Source organism: Bufo gargarizans, chromosome 4, assembly GCF_014858855.1.
Source record: "Bufo gargarizans isolate SCDJY-AF-19 chromosome 4, ASM1485885v1, whole genome shotgun sequence".
In the NCBI taxonomy this organism is placed as follows: Eukaryota; Metazoa; Chordata; class Amphibia; order Anura; family Bufonidae; genus Bufo; species Bufo gargarizans.
The window spans coordinates 76260704-76281943 of NC_058083.1; the positions used below are offsets into that span (position 1 = coordinate 76260704).

At 45.2% G+C, this 21240-nt stretch overlaps 1 protein-coding gene across 1 annotated transcript; it reads left to right on the forward strand.

Moving 5' to 3' along the window:
* Positions 1-479: 479 nt before the first annotated feature.
* LOC122935224 (uncharacterized protein K02A2.6-like) lies at positions 480-4583 on the forward strand. Its single transcript, XM_044290987.1, has one exon. It carries the CDS (start codon positions 480-482, stop codon positions 4581-4583), a length of 4104 nt encoding a protein of 1367 aa, XP_044146922.1.
* Positions 4584-21240: the final 16657 nt, after the last annotated feature.

A 21240-nucleotide genomic window follows, 5' to 3' on the forward strand; every position in this document is an offset into this window, starting at 1 on the left:
ACCAAAGATCTCAAATTTGGACTCATCAGACCAAAGCACAGATTTCCACTGGTCTAATGTCTATTCCTTGTGTTCTTTAGCCCAAACAAGTCTCTTCTGCTTGTTGCCTGTCCTTAGCAGTGGTTTCTGTGATGTTGTGATAGATCACTGTGACCTTTACCCTTTTTCTCCTGATGCATGATGGGGGGGGAGGAGCTGTACCAGGAAGTCAGACAGTGTGTGTGAGGGGAACTGGAAGCAGACACATGAGGCTGAGAAGGGATTACATCTGATAAGGACAGAAGCTGTTGGAATAAGACTCCTCCATGTAAGAATGCCATAATGTTCTGAGTAATAAACCTTGCTCTGGTTAAGTAGTACATCGGCCTGTGTGCGTAACTTGCTGAGCAGATACCGGCAGCATTGCCAGCAGCACCTGAGAGAGACAGAGTGTCCAGGGGACATAACAGTGGCGACGAGGATTGTGGATTTTAGCACACATGGCCTTCATAGGGTTTATTCAACCATTTGATCCTGCAGCTGAGTCATGGACCTCCTGGGTGGAGAGGCTGGAACAGTATATGGAAGCGAATAATGTGACTGTTGAAAAGAGAAGTTCAGTTTTTCTCACTGCATTGGGTCAAGCTGCATATGGAACCCTCAGAGACCTTGTTTCTCCAGACAAGCCAGCCTCTAAGTCCCTGCCTGAGTTAATTCAGACGCTACATACACACTACAACCCGAAGCCGTTGGAAATCGCGGAGCGGTTTAAATTCTACGGTAGAAGGCACCAGGCCGGGGAGGATGTAAAGACATATATCATTGCTTTACGTAAACTGGCTGCCACTTGTCAGTTTGGAGACTACCTACAGACGGCTCTCCATGACATGTTCGTCATGGGACTCTGCGACCCAGCCATACAGAAACGTTTACTCACAGAACCCGACTTGACTCTGACGAAAGCCACTGACCTTGCTACGGTCATGGAGTTGGCAACACGGGACGCCACCCTACTGAAGGCACCACCTACAACTCCTGCAAGCCAGGGTGAGGAAATATTCCACACTGCTATCACTCAACGCTCGAGACGCCCGTCCCCTGCCACTCAGCTTAAACCTCGCCACCCTAATTCTTCTGTCTCTGGGACCCCGACTTGCTACCGTTGTGGTAACACTACTCACAGTGCGCCTGCTTGCAAGTTCAAGGATGTCGTTTGTTTTCGCTGTGGGAAGACTGGTCATATTGGGCGCGTTTGCCGCAGCTCTCGCTCCCCGAACACTACCACAAAAGATAGACGTAAACAGACATTCCGTGTGGATATGGACAATAACGGTTTTAGCTCTGATGAGGAGACATGTGTCCAGCATGTTGGACTGTTTCGAGTAGCTGGGAGTACTCCGGCGATTAAAGTGGATGTCACACTCAATGGCTGTCCTGTCTCCATGGATGTTGATACAGGGGCAGCTGTGTCTGTCATTTCATGGACTGATTTAAAGGCATCGGGTCTGTCCCTGCCGCTAAAACCTACAAAGCTCACGCTACAAACCTACAGCAAGGAACTACTACAGCCCTTGGGTTATGTAAAGCCCCTTGTTACATTAGGCAACCACAGTCAAAGTCTACGCCTTTATGTTGTAAGGAATGGAGGTCCTCCGCTGTATGGAAGGGACTGGATCAAAGCCCTGGGCATGCCTCCCTTTACCATTGCCCAATGTACATTGCTTTCTAAAGTAGACCATTGGGTGGAATCCCTGAAGTCACGTTTTAAAGAGGTTTTTGAGGACTCTTTGGGCACCGTAAAAGGAAAGATGGCCCACCTCCTCTTGAAGCCTGGTGCTACACCTCGTTTTTGTAAGGCAAGATCAGTACCTTTTGCCTTGCGAAAAAAAGTGGAAGCAGAGCTGGACCACCTATTGGCTGAAAAGATCATAACGAAAGTGGATAGAAGTGAATGGGCATCACCAATTGTGCCTGTCAAGAAAAAGAATGGAGACATTAGGATTTGTGGTGATTTCAGGGTAGCTCTGAACAACCAACTTCTTGTGGATCAATACCCATTGCCTCGACTTGAAGATTTATTTGGCTCACTGGCTGGGGGGCAAAAGTTTACAAAAATAGACTTAAAGCAAGCTTACCTGCAACTGCAAGTACACCCAGATTCACGCCATCTGTTGACCATTAACACTCATAAAGGATTATTCCAGTATAACCGCATGGTTTTTGGCATAGCCCCAGCTCCAGCCATCTGGCAGCGGATCATGGATGAGGTACTGGCAGGAATACCTTTCACCCAATGTCTACTGGATGACATGCTCATCACTGGTCCCACTGATGAAGAACACAGAAAGAATGTTGAAGCTGTGCTAGGGAGACTCCAAAAGTATGGGTTACGTGTTAATCTGTCAAAATGCGAATTTCTCAAGTCCCACACGGTGGACCGTCATGGGTTACACACTACTGAAGAGAAGGTTAAAGCCCTTACCCATGCCCCTACCCCCCGGAATGTCACCCAGCTCAGGTCCTACCTTGGCCTCCTAAATTACTACCACCGTTTCTTGCCGAACCTAGCGCACCAGCTCTACCCATTACATCGCTTACTGGATGCAAGAGCTAAATGGATATGGACAGACAAATGTGAAGAAGCTTTTCGGCTTTCTAAAGAACTCATTCTGTCTTCTCGAGTTCTGGTCCACTATGATTTAAAGAAACCCGTCATCCTGGCTTGTGATGCCTCGCCTTATGGACTGGGTGCAGTGCTTTCCCATGTCATGCCGGATGGCACGGAGCGCCCCATTTCTTTTGCCTCCAGGTCTTTAACCTCAGCAGAACAAAACTACTCCCAGATTGACAAGGAAGCTTTGGCCATTGTATGGGCCACAAAAAAATTTCACGCGTACGTCTATGGTCGGGAGTTCACACTTATCACTGACCACAAACCTCTGCTGTCAATACTGAACCCTCAGAAAGGAATTTCTACAACAACCGCATCTCGCTTACAAAGGTACGCTTTATTTTTAGGAGCTTATGCTTATTCGATCAGATACCGCTCCCATGATACCCATGGCAATGCAGATGCATTTTCCAGATTGCCACTAAGAGATGACCACCCACTAAGAGAGGTACGTGTAGTGGAAGTACACAGGCCACAATCTTGCATGTCCACCTCCCTGATTGCCAGACATACAGCCACAGATCCTTTCCTGTCTCAGGTATTCTCTTATGTTCAGACTGGATGGCCAGAGAGTGTTTCAGGTGACTTTCGTCCGTACTTTGCCAGAAAATGTGAGCTTGTGACTAATGCTGGTTGCCTACAATGGGGCAATAGAGTGATTGTACCCCAGTACTTGCAATCAACCATGCTAAGGATACTGCATGAAGGCCATCCTGGTGTGGTGCGCATGAAGCAGCGGGCCCGGAGCTATGTTTGGTGGCCACAAATGGATACAGCAATTGAAGATTTTGTTGCTCAATGCCCTGGGTGCTGTCAAGCCCAGCGACCCCAAAAGAGAGGAACCCTGCAACCTTGGCCATGGCCAACAGAACCGTGGTCCAGACTCCATCTTGATTTTGCTGGCCCCATCCAGGGTAAAATGTATTTGATCGTGGTAGATGCACATTCCAAATGGCCGGAGGTTTTTCAAATTCCTTCTATTACCTCAGCTGCTACCATTCTAGTCTTAAGGAAGCTATTTGCTCAATTTGGCTTGCCTACAGCCATAGTCTCCGACAATGGAACTCAATTTACATCGCATGAGTTTCAATCCTTCCTTAGTGGTTTGGGTGTCCAACACTACAAAACAGCTCCTTATCATCCAGCTTCAAATGGACTGGCAGAACGATTTGTGCAGTCATTTAAGAAGCACTTACTGTCCACTCTGGACCAGGTTGGACTGTCAGAAGAGAAGCTGCTGGAATTCTTGATCATGTACCGTAACACGAAACACGCTACTACTGGGCTGTCACCGGCTTTTCTTATGTTTGGCAGGCATCTCCGCACCAAACTTGATTTAGTTCGTCCGCAGGAGCAGTCACCAACACCTCCTCCGCCGGGCCGTCTGGGATTCCGTGCCGGTGATCTTGTATGGTCTCAGAATTACAGAGCTTTGCCTCCTTGGCTTCCTGGCGTTATTGATGGAACTCTTGGCAGAAGAATGTACCTTGTCCGCCTGGAGGAAGGCATTTGTGTTCGGCGACACCTTTCACAATTGAGGAAACGCATTTGCCGACCACTAGTGACAAAACCGACCCTTCTTTCTGACCACCCACCAGAGTCTACTCTGAACTCTGCTGGTGACATATGGCATGGTGTCTGGCATGATCCCACAAGTTTACACCCAAACCCTGAACCGGTTGGTGACCATATTCCTGAGGAGCCCGGACATGTGCCTGAAGTTGCAGAGCCTGATTTGTCTGTGGGACGCCCACTGACCTCTCCAGTACCTTTGACTGACTTTATTCCTCCCGGTGCTGTACCTCTGCGTAGGTCTACCCGTCAAAGACGTCAAACGCCTCGCTGGCAAAGTGCTGAAATCTTACGGGACACATTGGAGGTCAGGAAACAGAGACAAAGGGCTCATGAAGTGCTGCGGAAATCACAGAACTGAGTTGGAGATACTACTTGCTGAACTGATCTTGCTTGCCTTGTTATGTTTTTTTTTTTTTTGTTTTTTTGGGGGAGGAAAGGAGGTGTGATGTTGTGATAGATCACTGTGACCTTTACCCTTTTTCTCCTGATGCATGATGGGGGGGGAGGAGCTGTACCATGAAGTCAGACAGTGTGTGTGAGGGGAACTGGAAGCAGACACATGAGGCTGAGAAGGGATTACATCTGATAAGGACAGAAGCTGTTGGAATAAGACTCCTCCATGTAAGAATGCCATAATGTTCTGAGTAATAAACCTTGCTCTGGTTAAGTAGTACATCGGCCTGTGTGCGTAACTTGCTGAGCAGATACCGGCAGCATTGCCAGCAGCACCTGAGAGAGACAGAGTGTCCAGGGGACATAACAGTTTCCTAGCAGATATTCTACCATAAAGGCCTGATTCACACAGTCTCCTCTTAACAGTTGTTCTAGAGATGTGTCTGCTGCTAGAACTCTGTGTGGCATTGACCTGGTCTCTAATCTGAGCTGCTGTTAACCTGCGATTTCTGAGGCTGGTGACTCGGATGAACTTATCCTCCGCAGCAGAGGTGACTCTTGGTCTTCCTTTCCTGGGGCGGTCCGCATGTGAGCCAGTTTCTTTGTAGCGCTTGATGTTTTTTGTGACTGCACTTGGGGACACTTTCAAAGTTTTCCCAATTTTTCAGACTGACTGACCTTAATTTCTTAAAGTAATGATGGCCACTCGTTTTTCTTTACTTAGCTGCTTTTTTCTTGCCATAATACAAATTAACAGTCTATTCAGTAGGACTATCAGCTGTGTATCCACCTGACTTCTCCACAACGCAACTGATGGTCCCAACCCCATTTATAAGGCAAGAAATCCCACTTATTAAACCTGACAGGGCACACCTGTGAAGTGAAAACCATTTCAGGTGACTACCTCTTGAAGCTCATCAAGAGAATGCCAAGAGTGTGCAAAGCAGTAATCAAAGCAAAAGGTGGCTACTTTGAAGAACCTAGAATATGACATATTATCAGTTGTTTCACATGTTTTTTGTTATGTATATAAATCCACATGTGTTAATTCATAGTTTTGATGCCTTCAGTGTGAATCTACAATTTTCATAGTCATGAAAATAAAGAAAACTCTTTATATATATGTTTTAAGGCCGATTCATTGGCCTGTATTTGTGGGAGGGGCTCTGCCACGCAATTTAGGTTCCATTCCCCCTCCCCTACATCCTACGTCTGCTCAACACAGATCGTGGCCATATCCGGGTGCGTCTGGTCAGTTGCCTTACTGCTCCTTATTTGCACCGTGCGCTGTGCCCACCGTTTCTACGTCCAAACTCATTCGCCCGCCTTCCCAGGTAAGTTGCCGCCTCAGTCAGCGGCCCGTTGCTTAAAGTCCGGTCGGCAGCGCCAGCTCCCCAGGTAAGGGGGAGTCACGCTGCACCGGAGCGAACTGCCTGGATGCATCGGCTCCCACGCGGCAGTATAGGCAGGGTGCAGGGGTCAGCGTGGTCCCGAAATAGTTCGCAAATGTCTGGCACGGGCCGCCGTGCCATTAGTGAGGCAGGTTTATTTGGTATACATTTGCTGTACTTACCTCTGTGTCCTCTCCATCTGGTGTCCTCTCCTGCTGCTGCCGGCCGCTTGACTCGGCGTCCCAGGCTCCTTCCTGTCTGGCTCCGTTCACCCCCGGTGGCCACATCTGAGAATGCAGGACGGGGAGCTCACTACACAGTGTGTAGCAGATTTTCAGCATGAGCACCCACTGGTGGTCACTCCTGCTACTGCAGTTGAGAAAGAAAAAAAAAAAAGGGAAAACACACATTTACTTACCTATGCTATTGTTTTACTTAGGAAAAAAAAAAAGGGGGGAAAGAAGGTTGTATTAACACGATGGGGTATGTATATATATACGTATAGGTATGTATATATATATATATGCGTGTGTTAAAAAAAAAAAAAAAAGAAATGCCCTGCACATTTTTTAGGTCACGTTCAGTCGCCCCAAGTACGCATTCACTACGTCAGTTCATTTTCAAACCTCCGTAGTTTACGCACCATACGCGTATTGGTTCGTCAATCTCGTCCACATCTCCAGTCGTGTATAGCCGTTCCTTGTCTGTTTATGTTTTTTCTCAATTTTTCTCCAGGAACGTTACTTCTTTTCAGGTCTGCCATCGTTTCTCAGTGACCCAGTATCATATCTAACAGGTAGTATAGGGAACTTTTCAGTACTAGTTTCACCTTCTCATTTTGTCGTCTAAAAAATCTCACGGTTTTATTTAGATATTCTCCTCATTCCCGCTATTTGCTTCTTCCGTGCTGTGGGTAAGTCAGCTCAGTTGTCGGTGGCGGTAATCATTGATCACGAGGTGACGTTATCCACGATGGCATGCGCACGCACACCACATCGTTCGGTGGTAGGGTTGTCACTGGTGTCCAGTCCCAGGTCCCGTGCTTGTGCCTCTTTCTCACGTACTGTATCTACAGGATCATGTCTCATGCCTCTGACATCATGGAGGCCTCAGTGAACGAAAATACTGCCAGGTTGTCCGAAGCAGGTAGCATCCCGTCACTACGGAGTTGGACCGTACCAAGGTTGATGGCAGAGCTGTCCAAGAGGGGTATCCCGTTTACAGCATCGGCCAGAAAAGCGGAATTATACCGCCTACTCATGTCTTCTGCGAGTCCTCAACGTCAGGAGGAAGTCTCGATGGCCACAGTCCAGACCTCGCTCGCTCAGATTCACCTCATGCTAAATAATCTTACGTCATCTGTCACGGACATCCAATCCAGACTGGACACCTGTCCCGGGGTCGAGTCCCGGGGTGCCGTTCCTACTCCTCCGGGTCCAGAGCTGGCCATCCCGTCCACATCCGCTGCGGGGTGTACCGGTACGACAGTCTCTGTTCCTAATATCACTCCCTCTCATTTCATACCGGCCAACATCAGGAAAGATATTCTGGAAGGCAGGGACGTCAACCTGGCTTCCCTGTTGATTGCTACTCGGGATTTCTCTGACAGCAAAGTCATCGCGTGCGGCGATGTCTCAGTAGTACTCAGGGGCCGTGATCTCAGGGTAAACAGGAAGCTTACCATCCCAGAGTTCCTTTTAGTTTTCAGCCTGTATAGAGACATAATTTGTTCCGTACGGCCTGATCGCAGGGAAGAGCTAGATCTTTATTTGTTTAGGGTGACCGAATTGGGGTACAAATATGGTGGTAGCTCATTTTACGATTATCACTGTTCCTTTTTTAGCTAAAGCCGCGGCGGCCCTCAGTCAATTTCAGTTTCTCACAAACTGGGCTAATATCGACACTGATATATTTTGCAGACACTTTGCTGGTCTTAGGGCTCCTGCTTGTTCTCTGTGTCAATCCATCTACCACACAGCAGAATGGTGTCACAAAGCCGCCTCTAGTGCCGATATTAGCCCTCCCGCACAGCCGTCTAGGCTCCCTGATCCCCTGCATGCCCCTGGTTTAGTCGACAAGTTGGGAAGGCCCATTCAATATCTCGGCAGATCACAGATCTGCAATAATTTCAACTTTTCCTCCTGCAATTATAGCCAGTGTAGGCTGTTACATGTGTGTGTGAATTGTTTTAGAGCCCATCCCAATTTAGTCTGTACATTAAAAGCGGATAAGTCGTACCTCAGTGTCCTTAACGTTGATTGTCTGCTGCACTTCCTACGCAACCACCACGACCCTAGCTTCGTTCAGTTCCTCATGTCAGGGTTTAGATCAGGTTTCCACACTGGCCTAGTCGCCTTGCCTGAATCGTCTTATGAGTGCAGGAATTTATTGTCAGCGGAGCTCCACCCTCGGGCAGCGGATGAACTGATTTCTATTGAATTGACTAAGGGGTTCCTTATAGGCCCCTTTTCTTCTCCCCCTTTTGCACGATGGAGAGTCAGCCCTATAGGCATAGTCACAGGCAAATTTAGTAACAAACAAAGGTTGATCATTGACTTGTCAGCCCCAAATGGTCACTCCACCCCCAGTATTAACTCTCTCATACCCTCCGAAGAAGTCAGCATGAAATACTCCTCCATAGATCAGGCCATCGCCATCATACTGCAGTTAGGCCGTAACTCTATCCTGTCAAAAGCTGACATATCTGACGCCTTTAAGCTACTCCCCATCAGTCCGTCCCTGTGGCAGTGGCATGGTATAAAGTGGAGAGATCTTTATTATTTTGCCTCTAAGCTCACTTTCGGTTCGAAAAGCAGTCCGTGGTTGTTTGACAAACTGGCTCTCCACTGGATACTAGTCAACGAGTTCCATTGTAGTTTTGTTATTTATTACTTAGACGACTTTCTGTTGTTAGAACGCCCCGAGTCCAATCCAATAGCACTGCAGTCGCTGCTGAACTGTTTTCACCAACTTGACATTCCCGTTTCTCCTAAAAAGGTGGAAGGTCCGTCCCCAGTTATTACTTTCTTAGGTATCATTCTGGACACAGTAAACATGGTCGCTAAATTACCGGAAGACAAACTGGACAGGATTAGGTTCACCCTCCACAATTTCACGCAGACCAGAACCGTTAAAAAAATTGAATTACAGTCTCTTTTAGGCATGTTAAATTTTGCACATTACATTACACATTGGCTAGCGGACGTATGGCCTGACGAAGTCAAGATACTGCCAGGGTTTCTTCAGTCTTCAGCCTCCTGTGAGATTTACCCCTTAGTCGCAGCCGCTCATGTGTGGGGTCGCGAGTGGACCGGTCACACAGTGTTGTTCATTTCCGACAATGCAGCAGTTATGGATATCCTAAATAACGGGTCATCTAAATCCCCGCAGGTGTTGCCATTCCTCAGACGGCTAGTGCTTCTTTCATTACAATACCAGTTTCACTACACATGCTCACATATATCAGGACAGAAGAATGTCGCTGCTGATGCGCTGTCTAGAGCTAATTTTGGCCTTTTCTCGCAGGTATTTGCCGACGCAGACGCCAGCGGAGCCACAGTCCCTCCGTTTCCTTCTCTGGTTTGGACATAAACTCTCACTTAGCTACAGCTCGTTCTCTACTGGCCAAATCCCTGTCGCCTAACATGGCCAGGGCTTATCAAACAGGATGGAGGGCTTTTCTTAAATTTCAAGACAAATTTCCCCAAGGCGTCCTCGGTTTTACCAACTACATCCTGGCCTTCATTGGGTATTGTCACTCTGAGTTGAATTTGTCGCACTCCACAGTCAAGTCTTACTTAGCCGGCGTACAGCATTTCCGAGCCTCTAGTCAACCGCAAGCTCCCTCACTGTTCTCCATTCACGTAGTCAAGGCTACACTCAGAGGACTTGAGAAATGTAATCATAACATGCGGCCGGGCCGCCAGGCCATCACCGGGCAAATATTTTGTCAGCTGTCCGACATGTTAGACCATAGCCCTTTCGGAGCCCAGCAAAGTCTAGTGATAAAAGCAGCCATATACCTGGCTTTCTACGGCTTCCTGAGACCAGGAGAGTTTACCTCAGCCCGTAGCAGCCGCAGGTATCTGACTGTCGGACAACTGAAGACTGACACAGATAATTTCATGTGCACCAAAACTTCACAGACAGGCCCTCCTACCCAGGTCACGTACTACCCAACCACTCACCGCTGGTGCCCCGCTCAAGTATTTCATCAGTTGCTAAGTAGTATTGACAATTCGTAAGAGGCCACTATTGCCTTTCAATGCCACACACCTCACGAGCTCCTAATTTGTTTCACATGTTCGCTCCCTGATGGCCAACCTGGGCTTAGACCCGGCATCTGTCTCCGGCCACTCCTTCCAGATTGGCGCCGCTTCTGCAGCTTCCAAGAACAGAGTTCCTGCTCACGTCATCGGGAAATTAGGGCGCTGGCACTCCTCCTGTTATTCCAGGTACATACCTCACCCGAACATTGAAATGTCTCACGCCTGTCAGAATCTTGTACTATAAATGCGGTTCGTAAATAAAGTTTCTGGTGGCTTGCTCTTTTGGCCTCCTTCAGTCATCCCTACGACGTTGCGATTACGGCACAAATCAAACCGTTTAGTTAAGTACCAGTTAGGGTCCCGGTACAGGGGTAGCTCCGACCACAAGTTTTAAGGCCGATTCATTGGCCTGTATTTGTGGGAGGGGCTCTGCCACGCTATTTAGGTTCCATTCCCCCTCCCCTACATCCTACGTCTGCTCAACACACTCACCCTTCCCACCCTCCTTTTCATCATCTCACCAGGGGATGGCCTCTTTCAGTCATCCCTACGACGTTGCGGTTACGGCACAAATCAAACCGTTTAGTTAAGTACCAGTTAGGGTCCCGGTACAGGGGTAGCCCCGACCACAAATATATATATAAACAAAATACAAAAGGGAAAGGAAACACTTATCTACAAACCGGATTCCAAAAAAGTTGGGACACTATACAAATCGTGAATAAAAACTGAATGCAATGATGTGGAGGTGCCAACTTCTAATATTTTATTCAGAATAGAACATAAATCACGGAACAAAAGTTTAAACTGAGAAAATGTACCATTTTAAAGGGAAAAATATGTTGAATCAGAATTTCATGGTGTCAACAAATCCCCAAAAAGTTGGGACAAGGCCATTTTCACCACTGTGTGGCATCTCCCCTTCTTCTTACAACACTCAACAGACATCTGGGGACCGAGGAGACCAGTTTCTCAAGTTTAGAAATAGAAATGCTCTCCCATTCTTGTCTAATACAGGCCTCTAACTGTTCAATCGTCTTGGGCCTTCTTTGTTGCACCTTCCTCTTTATGATGCGCCAAATGTTCTCTATAGGTGAACGATCTGGACTGCAGACTGGCCATTTCAGTACCCGGATCCTTCTCCTACGAAGCCATTATGTTGTGATTGATGCAGAATGTGGTCTGGCATTATCTTGTTGAAAAATGCAGGGTCTTCCCTGAAAGAGATTACGTCTGGATGGGAGCATATGTTGTTCTAGAACCTGAATATATTTTTCTGCATTGATGGTGCCTTTCCAGACATGCAAGCTGCCCATGCCACACGCACTCATGCAACCCCATACCATCAGAGATGCAGGCTTCTGAACTGAGCGTTGATAACAACTTGGGTTGTCCTTGTCCTCTTTGGTCCAGATGACATGGCGTCCCAGATTTCCAAAAAGATTTTAAATGATCCCTGGCCCAGTGAAAACGCCTGAGCTTGTGGATCTTGCTTAGAAATGGCTTCTTCTTTGCACTGTAGAGTTTCAGCTGGCAACGGCGGATGGCACGGTGGATTGTGTTCACTGACAATTGTTTCTGGAAGTATTCCTGAGCCCATTCTGTGATTTCCTTTACAGTAGCATTCCTGTTTGTGGTGCAGTGTCGTTTAAGAGCCCGGAGATCACGGGCATCCAGTATGGTTTTACGGCCTTGACCCTTACGCACAGAGATTGTTCCAGATTCTCTGAATCTTCGGATGATGTTATGCACAGTTGATGATGATAGATGCAAAGTCTTTGCAATTTTTCGCTGGGTAACACCTTTCTGATATTGCTCCACTATCTTTCTGCGCAACATTGTGGGAATTGGTGATCCTCTACCCATCTTGGCTTCTGAGAGACACTGCCACTCTGAGAAGCTCTTTTTATAAACAATCATGTTGCCAATTGACCTAATTAGTGTTAATTGGTCTTCCAGCTCTTTGTTATGCTCAAATTTACTTTTTCCAGCCTCTTATTGCTACTTGTCACAACTTTTTTGGGATTTGTTGACACCGTGAAAATTTGAATCAACGTATTTTTCCTTTAAAATGATACATTTACTCGGATTAAACGTTTGATCTGTCATCTACGTTCTATTACAAATAAAATATTGACATTTGCCATCTCCACATCATTGCATTCAGTTTTTATTCACAATTTGTTTAGTGTCCCAACTTTTTTGGAATCCGGTTTGTACAATGAAGCTTTGGTAGCACCAGGAACTCAGCCGAGAACCAAACACAAGCTAACCGCAAGTCCAATAGAATCTATAAAACGCATAGCATAGTGGGAGAAACAACAATAAATAGAGAAGGTTAAATGACTAAAGTAGCCACACCTGGGCAAAGAAGGTGTGGCAAGCACCAGAAACAACACAAACGTCATTTGATCCAAAAAGAAAACACGTGTTGCTAGTCTCACAGTTCTCCTGCCACCTGTCGCAGGTACGTCCGTATGTCTCGGTACGTCAGTGACAAAACCACCAGGATCAACCAGGATTACCAGACACAGGTGCCTGATACTTGTAAACCTACAAAACCTCTCTGTCTACCGCTGACAGCACAACACTCCACCTGGGACAACACACAATGTCATAACAAAAAAGCCAGTGGAACTAATTATCAAAAAATAATGTATATAAGATATAGAAGAAAAAAAGGGCAAGCTGGAAAAGGATATACAGAAGAGCAAAGGGCAACACCTCACTGGACAGCCATGTACCTCCACAGAGCTATAATAGCACTTTCCGGATACCAGGCTATACGCTGTGTCTCACAGTACTGGTAGTAAGTCTCTTAATTAGAAAAGTATATACACAACAACTATGGCAATAGTACATATAACCCACCCTTATAGGGGAATATGTTGTATAACTCTATTTACTAACCCAATAATAATTAGTGATGAGCGGGAGGTGCCATATTCGATTTCGCGATATTCGTGTTATATTCGTTGAAATCGAATATTCGTAATTATTCCAATTATCGCAAATAATATGTGATTTAATTAATCGCGTATTGCGATTTTTCTTTTGATAGTGTAAGGCAACGTTCCTATGACTAATTGACTATGGCTAGGCTAATATGTGTATTTTGGAAATTTCGTAATATTGCTCTAACTTCGTCTTTTAGAATATTACGAATATTCTAAAAGACGAAGTTAGAGCAATATTACGAAATTTCATAAAATACACATACAGATTGTAATTTAGCTAATATAGTGCTATAATCCTTTTTTTTCTCTAATTTTTTTTGCCTCTTCTGAACTTAAGTTTTGTAAAATATGTACACTATTAAAAAAATTACTATAGCAGTATATTAGCTAAATTACAATCTATGTGTATTTTACGAAATTTCGCAATATTGCTCTAACTTCATCTTTTAGAATAATCGTAATATTGCTTTAACTTCGTCTTTTAGAATATTCGTAATATTGCTCCAACTTTGTCTTTTAGAATATTCCGAATATTCTAAAAGACGAAGTTAGAGCAATATTAAGAATATACGTAAAAAGTTGAAATCGCAATTCGATTATTATAAATTGAATTAATCGAATTGTGATTTCAACTTAACACTGCTATATTCCATATTCGTTTATTCTAGCCTAATATGGAATATAGCAGTACTAAGTTAAAATCGCAATTTGATTATTATAACTTGAATTAATCGAATTGCGATTTCAACGTAATTCTCAAATCCGACAGCACATTCTAGTATATGGAGACGTTCCCATGGTGATGGGGACGCTCCATGAGCACGGAAGTCGGCAGAAGCGGCAACGGGCACTGACTGGAGCAGCCAGGAAGCCAGGAATCCAAAGGACAGGTAAGAACAACTTTAGGGAAGTGGGAAAGAAAAAAATATAACAATAAAAAAAAAAAAAAAAAAAGAATATTCGATTTCGCAAATATATAGAACTTTATTCTAAATATTCGCGAAATCTCGAAGTTACGATATTCGAGAAAAATATTTGCAATTCGAATATTCGCGCTCAACACTAATAATAATCACCATGCAATATGAGATCCACAGCATAAACCCCCAGTAACCATGAAAGACAGTGTATACCAATGAAATATGAGTTATTTAACTTACAGCCTCAGTATATATCATAGGCCTAATACAAACACTGTGACATAGCAGTATCTTAATAGACACATCTAACAAGGGACATACCTGAAGACATGATCTGACCAATAGAGGTAAAGGAGCCCCAAGTGCAAGACTTTGACGCGCGTTTCACCTCTACGGCTTCGTCAGGAGCTTGCACTTTTTTTCTTCCATATCTTATATACATTATTATAACGAGGTTGATATTATTTTTGATAATTAGTTCCACTGGCTTTTTTGTTATGAAAGGTGCCTGATACAACAGACTAGATCTTTCTGGCAGTAGTGATCTGACTGTAATGTGCTGCCACACCGGAACATTGTGACAAATGGCCCATTACTTATGCCCATGTGCTGCTGCCACTATTCTGATGCTGTCACCTGCCTAATGTCACACGCCTGCTGCCTCTACTGCCATTTGCTCCTACTATTATTTTTCTTGCTGTTTCCACCCCCACCAGTCTGTTGCAGGGCCACTAGGGTCTCTGTCTGGCCATGTTGACATCACCATTTATTTTTCTTTCTTGTGATCCCTCAGAAGAACAGAAAAATAAAAAAAAAGGGGCCCTGTTTGATTGTCCATAAGACCTTTATCACACAGTCAGGGCCGGCGCTTCCATACAGGCAAGGGGGGCAATTGCCCCCAGGCCCTCGAGTCCTTAGGGGCCCCCAAGCCCACCACCCGACACTGGCCGATCCCGAGCCTTTTTTTTTTTTTTTGCGAGGCCTCGTGCTAGTGGGGGCCTTGCTCTGGCTCCGGGAAGGGGGCTCGCTGCGGCGGCAGGTCACAGGGAGATGAACGCTTCCATTGTGGAAGCGTTCATCTCCATAGTCATCATGCCACCTGGGCCGTACAGCACGGGACACAGGCCGGAAGAGACCTGCATCGCTGTGTGATGGAGGTAAGTATAAGTGTTTTTTTTTTAAATACCTGACGTTTACTGGCACATGGAGGGAGCGGGAGGTACTTGATACTGGCACATGGGGGTGGGTTTGGCACTTAATCCTGGCACATGGACGGGTTGGCACTTGATACTGGCACATGGACGGGTTGGCACTTGATACTGGCACATGGAGGGGTTGGCACTTGATACTGGCACATGGGGGGTTGGCACTTGATACTGGCATATGAGGGGTTGGCACTTGATACTGGCACATGGGGGGTTGGCACTTGATACTGGTATATGGGGGGAGGCACTTGATACTAGCACATGGGGGGAAGAGAGGCACTTGTTACTGGCACATGGGGGGTTGGCACTTGTTACTGGCACATGGGGGCATGGAGAGGCACTTGTTACTGGCACATGGGGGTTTGGCACTTGTTACTGGCACATGGTGGGTGGAAGAGAGGCACTTAATACTGGCACATTATTATGGGGCACTATGGGGGCTTCTACTGAGGCCACAAAGAAGGGGTATTTTTTTTGGGTTTTTTTTGACAGAGAAGTTCTATAGAAAAGTCCGCTTTAGCTTTGCGAGATTCTTTGTTTTTTTTTGGTTTTTTGTTTTTAACTCTTTTATTGAGTAAAATTGTGAATACAGACGTTTAGCAATGGAGAAAAATCGACGGCTACAAGTCGCCTTCAAAATAGGTCTGTCAGGTATATTACAATACTATCATCAGTAAGCTTTACATCAATAAAGGGGGGAAGTGGGGGAGGGAATAAACAACTGGTCATACGTTGACAGCTATATGAGGCAGAAACTTCTTATATTATTCAATCTATATCAATACAGACATCATTTATGGTACTGAGGCTGAGAGCCAGCTCCGAGGCGGGAAGGCAAGCTTCTCCAGAATCTACAGTATCAGACCTATCACTGGATACCCGAAAGGGGGAAAAAACCTAAAAGACTCAGGGGTTATAACCTCTGAAATGTTTCTAGTCCTTCCACACTTTTTCAAACTTATGGTGGGAGCGCTCTTCCCAGGAGGATATTTCCTCGAATCTATAGATCTGATCAATCCTGAGGAGCCATTGTTCCCAGGATGGGAGTTCCTGAGAGAGCCACATCTTTGGGATAAGAAGCTTGGCCGCGCTCAAGAGGTATCTGAAGAGCTTTATCTGGGGAGTGTGAAGGACCCTGGGAAATAGGTTTAGAAGCAGGGTAATTGGTTCCACATATCAGATTGCTTTGCCTGAAAATATATTCCCACCAGGAGAGAACTTTAGGGCAACTCCACCAAATATGGAGGTATGTGCCCCTATCTGACGAACACCTCCAGCACACGTCCAAAGCAGAAGCAGAATACAAACACGTTTTATCAGGGGTTTTATACCACCTGGAGATAATTTTGAAACTATTCTCTTGGATCCTCACGCATCTAGATACAGTATGAGGAGAAACATAGATTTTCTGGATTTCATCCTCCTGAAAGGTTCTATGTAGATCTTTCTCCCATAGCCGGATATAAGCAAGGACCAGTGAGGCAGGGGGGTCTCTTAATTTTTTATAAAGTTGGGAAATGACTTTAAGTGGGGGTTTTGTCTGGGAAATTATGCTCTCGAACCATGTAAGGGGTCTAAGGAGATTTTGCAATCCCCCATGTAGGGTCATGTAAGATCTAAGATAACATATTAAATTAAATCGTGAGGGGCTGATATCAAGTAACTTGTGCATCTCGTTTGTGGAGATTAGAGAGCCTTCCTGGTATAAGTCAATGATTTTTATGTTAGAAAATCTTATCTTGGGTGGTATACTATCTCTAAGTTCATGAGGGGCTAAGTTAAATATATCTCCCACAGTCAGAATAGGGGATGGAAGGGGTATACTAATAGGGGATCTCTGCAGAGCGTTCCAAGCCTGAAAAGTAGCTTTAATAACCGAAGATATGCCAGAACAGAGAGGAGCAGGGGATAGTTTGCCCAACAGAAAGGCTGAAAAAGTCAAGCCAAGGAGGGACTGCTCCATTGCGACCCACGATTTGTGCGGAGGGCATCGCACCCAATCCACGATTCTCGCCAAAAGGACAGCTCTACCATATATTTCTGGATCCGGTAGTGAGATTCCCCCTCGCTCTTTTGAGTAGGATAAAGCTTTATAAGCAATCCTAGCCCTCTTACCGGACCAAACGAAGGATCTAAATAGAGAACGAAGGGAAGCATAATAGGTATTGGAAGTGCCTGTTGGAGGTAAGTCAGTTTTGGTATGATAAGAGACATTAGTATATTCTTTCTCCCGAACCAGGAGAGGATAGGAATATCTAAAGCTCCTAAATCCGATTTAATTTTCTGGAGCAGAGGAAGATAATTCAGATTAAAAAATTGGCCAGGGTCTGTACCGAGTTTGACTCCTAAAAATGTTAAGTGAGGGGAGGACCAGTTAAAAGGCGAAGTTTGGGATAACTCCTTCTTTAAGGTACTGGAAATACCCGTAGAGATTATAAATGATTTGTTACGGTTGATCTTTAGGTTAGATAGAGAGCCAAAGAATTCTAAGTGTTTATAGATCTTAGGGAGGGCCTTGGAAGGATTATGGATCATAATTAGCATGTCATCCGCGAATGCGGCAATTTTATGTTGCTGATCTCCTAGGGCTATACCTCGGATGTCGTCATCTAATCTAATAGATTGCAAAAGGGGCTCTAAGGTTAAGACGAAGAGGAGGGGTGACAAGGGGCAACCTTGGCGCGTGCCGTTGCCTATCCGGAAGGGAGCTGACATGGTGTCATTAACTGCTATGGAGGCCGAAGCGTTAAAATACATAGCATGTACGGCATTACTGAAGTGAGGAGGGAAGTTAAAGGAGTGGAGAACCGAGTACATGAATGGCCAACTAACTCTATCAAAGGCCTTCTCAGCGTCTGTGCTGAGAAGGACCAGGGGCAGAGCCCGTTTCTTAACGAAATGGAGAATGTTGAGCACTCTAGCTGTGTTATCTTTTCCCTCTCTGTATTTGATGAAACCCACTTGATCTCTGTGTATCAAGTTTGGGAGGAGTTTAGCTAATCTGTTGGCAAGGAGTTTAGCCAGCAGCTTCAAATCTATATTGAGTAAGGAGATGGGCCTGAAATTAGGGCAAAGAGTGTGGTCCTTACCCTCTTTAGAAGAAGGGGTATTTTATATGGGGGGGCTCTGTGTGGTACTAGCATTATCTGTTTCTGCAGTATAGTATTTGGGAGCACAGCGGCACAGTATTGGGGGTAGTAGGATGATTTGTCCAGAAGATGGGAGGATGATGGAAAAGTAGTAAACTAAGATTTTTCTTTTGTTGTCAAACTGCAGAGACTGAAAATGGCGACAAAATGGTGGTCTGGTCTGAAGGTCTGAAAGGAGAAGACGAGGACAGAGAACATCTACATCAAAGGAGACGTCACTGAATGTAAGAAGTATGGGGCGCTGTATTTCTGTAGTGATGGGGGGGGACGTTAAAGTCAGCAAGTGTCGTGGGGGGGGGAGGGCTTTATTGTTTTTCGCCCCAGGGCCCAATTTCACCTAGAACCGCCACTGCACACAGTCAGTATTTTGCATCATGATTTGGAAGCCAAAAGCAGGAGTGGGTACAAAACACAGAAGACATACAAATATTTCCATCACATGTTATCTCTGTTTTGGACCCACATCTGTTTTTGCCTTACCAATACTGATCAAATGTTGACCAAATTCTGATTGTTTGAAGGCAGATGCTCAAACTACACGATCTGCTTTTTTTTTTTTGGCCTGTTCTTCTGATGGATGAGAACGGAAAAATGAACAATGATGTGAACACAGCCTTACTGCTGACACCCTCCCCACTGTCATAGGGCCACTACTTGAATCTTGGATCACACCAATAAATTAGAGCTGACGCTAACATTGACCTGTATGGTTCACACTTCTGTTATTTGGTCAATTATTTCCATCAATTATTGCGATGCAAATTCAGGAGCCATGCCTACTCTCGGATTAGGTATCATGAATAGATCTGCACCTGTTCTGTCATTTTGGCCTGCTTTGGGCTGACAATAACTGATGAGAATAACTGACCAAAAAACTGAATTTTGAACTAAGCCTAAGGCCTCATGCACACAGACGTTTTTTTTTGCGGTCTGCAAAAACGGTTTCCGTTGTTCCGTGATCCATGTCCGTTTTTTCTTCCGTGGGTCTTCCTTGATTTTTGGAGGATCCACGGACATGAAAAATGAAAAAAAAAATCTAAGTCAAGTTTGCCTTTGAAATGATAGGAAAAAACGGACACGGATCACGGACGCGGATGACAATCTTGTGTGCATCCGTGATTTTTCACGGACCCATTGACTTGAATGGGTCCGTGAACCGTTGTCCGTGAAAAAAATAGGACAGGTCGTATTTTTTTCACCGACTGGAAACACGGATCACGGACGCGGATGCCAAACGGTGCATGAGGCGGATGCACACAACGGTCGTGTGCATGAGACCTAATAGTGACCGACAGTCATTCTACAGTTAACAGAAAGTATTCAAATGCATGTTTGCACTGCCACAATATGGATTAAAAGAACCTTTTATTTCTCCACTACTTCATTGGCACTGCCTCCATGTCCTTACTTTGTTTTACTTAAAGGATAACTGTCACACTTTGACCCTAATTTCAATTTTCATATATGTAGTTACTAAAATAACATGATATTCCAGAATCAGTTACTATTAGACTGACTTACCCCATATTTAATAAGATTCAGCCCTTAGCAACCAGTCTGCATAAAACTGCAATTTCACTATTCAGTTAAGATGGCCGTCACTGCCCTCACCCTGAGGCTAATCCCGTCTGCCCTCACTAGCCAGTAACAATAGCCCCCAAAAGGTGTCAGTAACCAGAGCTCTCCCCCTAAAGGGTTAATCTCCTGCAGCACAAAGGGGTCCTCTTACCACATGTTGCTTTCATTTATACACTGAGCAGATGGCAGATCTCCCTTCCCTGCTCTGCGCTGCTTCAACTCTGCCTTCTCCAGCTCTGCTGAGTGAGGGAGCGTCCGCCAAGCGCAGGGACAGGGAGAAGTGCACACAGCCCAGGCACTGTTATCAGCTGCTGGGGAGGACCTGGCTTTAATCATTTACTTACAGTCCCTGGCTGTCAGTAATGTGACCCTGCACGCTGCCTGCTTCTGCGTCCTCCGTCCTTCAACACATAGACGGACCATGCCTAGCAACCTTATTTTAAGCACAGGTAAAAGTAGGCAGTACAGGGAACAAAACTGTGGAATTAAGGGGTAATTGAATACACAGTGAAAAGTTGAAATAGGGCCACCAAGGAGATATTAATCACCACAATCCAATACTCCCAAAAAAATATATATGACAGTTATACTTTAAGAGTTAAGAGTTTTTTTTGTTTACTAAAGGATGCTGCATGCTTTTTTTTGAGGCCACACCAAAGCTCTATAAAGTGGCAATATTATGTCCCACGAGTCTGTGCCTCTTTTAACATACAATATCATGATGACCATAAAGTTAGCTCACTGACATTATGCTGTTAAAAGTGTCATTAAGCTTTCATAAAACTTTTAATATATCATAACGACATAGTGGGGGTCCAAGTGCTGAGACCCCTACTGATCACTAGAACAAGGAGAGAGAAGCACTAACACACAGCGCTCTCTCTCCTCGCAGCAGGAGATGGACTCAGTAAAAAATCTATGGGCTTGTCTCAAATCCATCTCCTGCAGCAAGGAGAGAGTGAGCTATTTGGGTGCTTCTCTCCATGTTCTAGTGATCGGTAGAGGCCTGTGCGCTTGGACCCCCACTGATCAAAGCATTTGATGTCTCATATAGTACTTATTATAGTACTTCTACAATTATTGTAGATAATTAAAATAATTTAAAAAATATATATAAATTAGTCCTAGTGAAAGATGAGTCATCACCAGGAGCA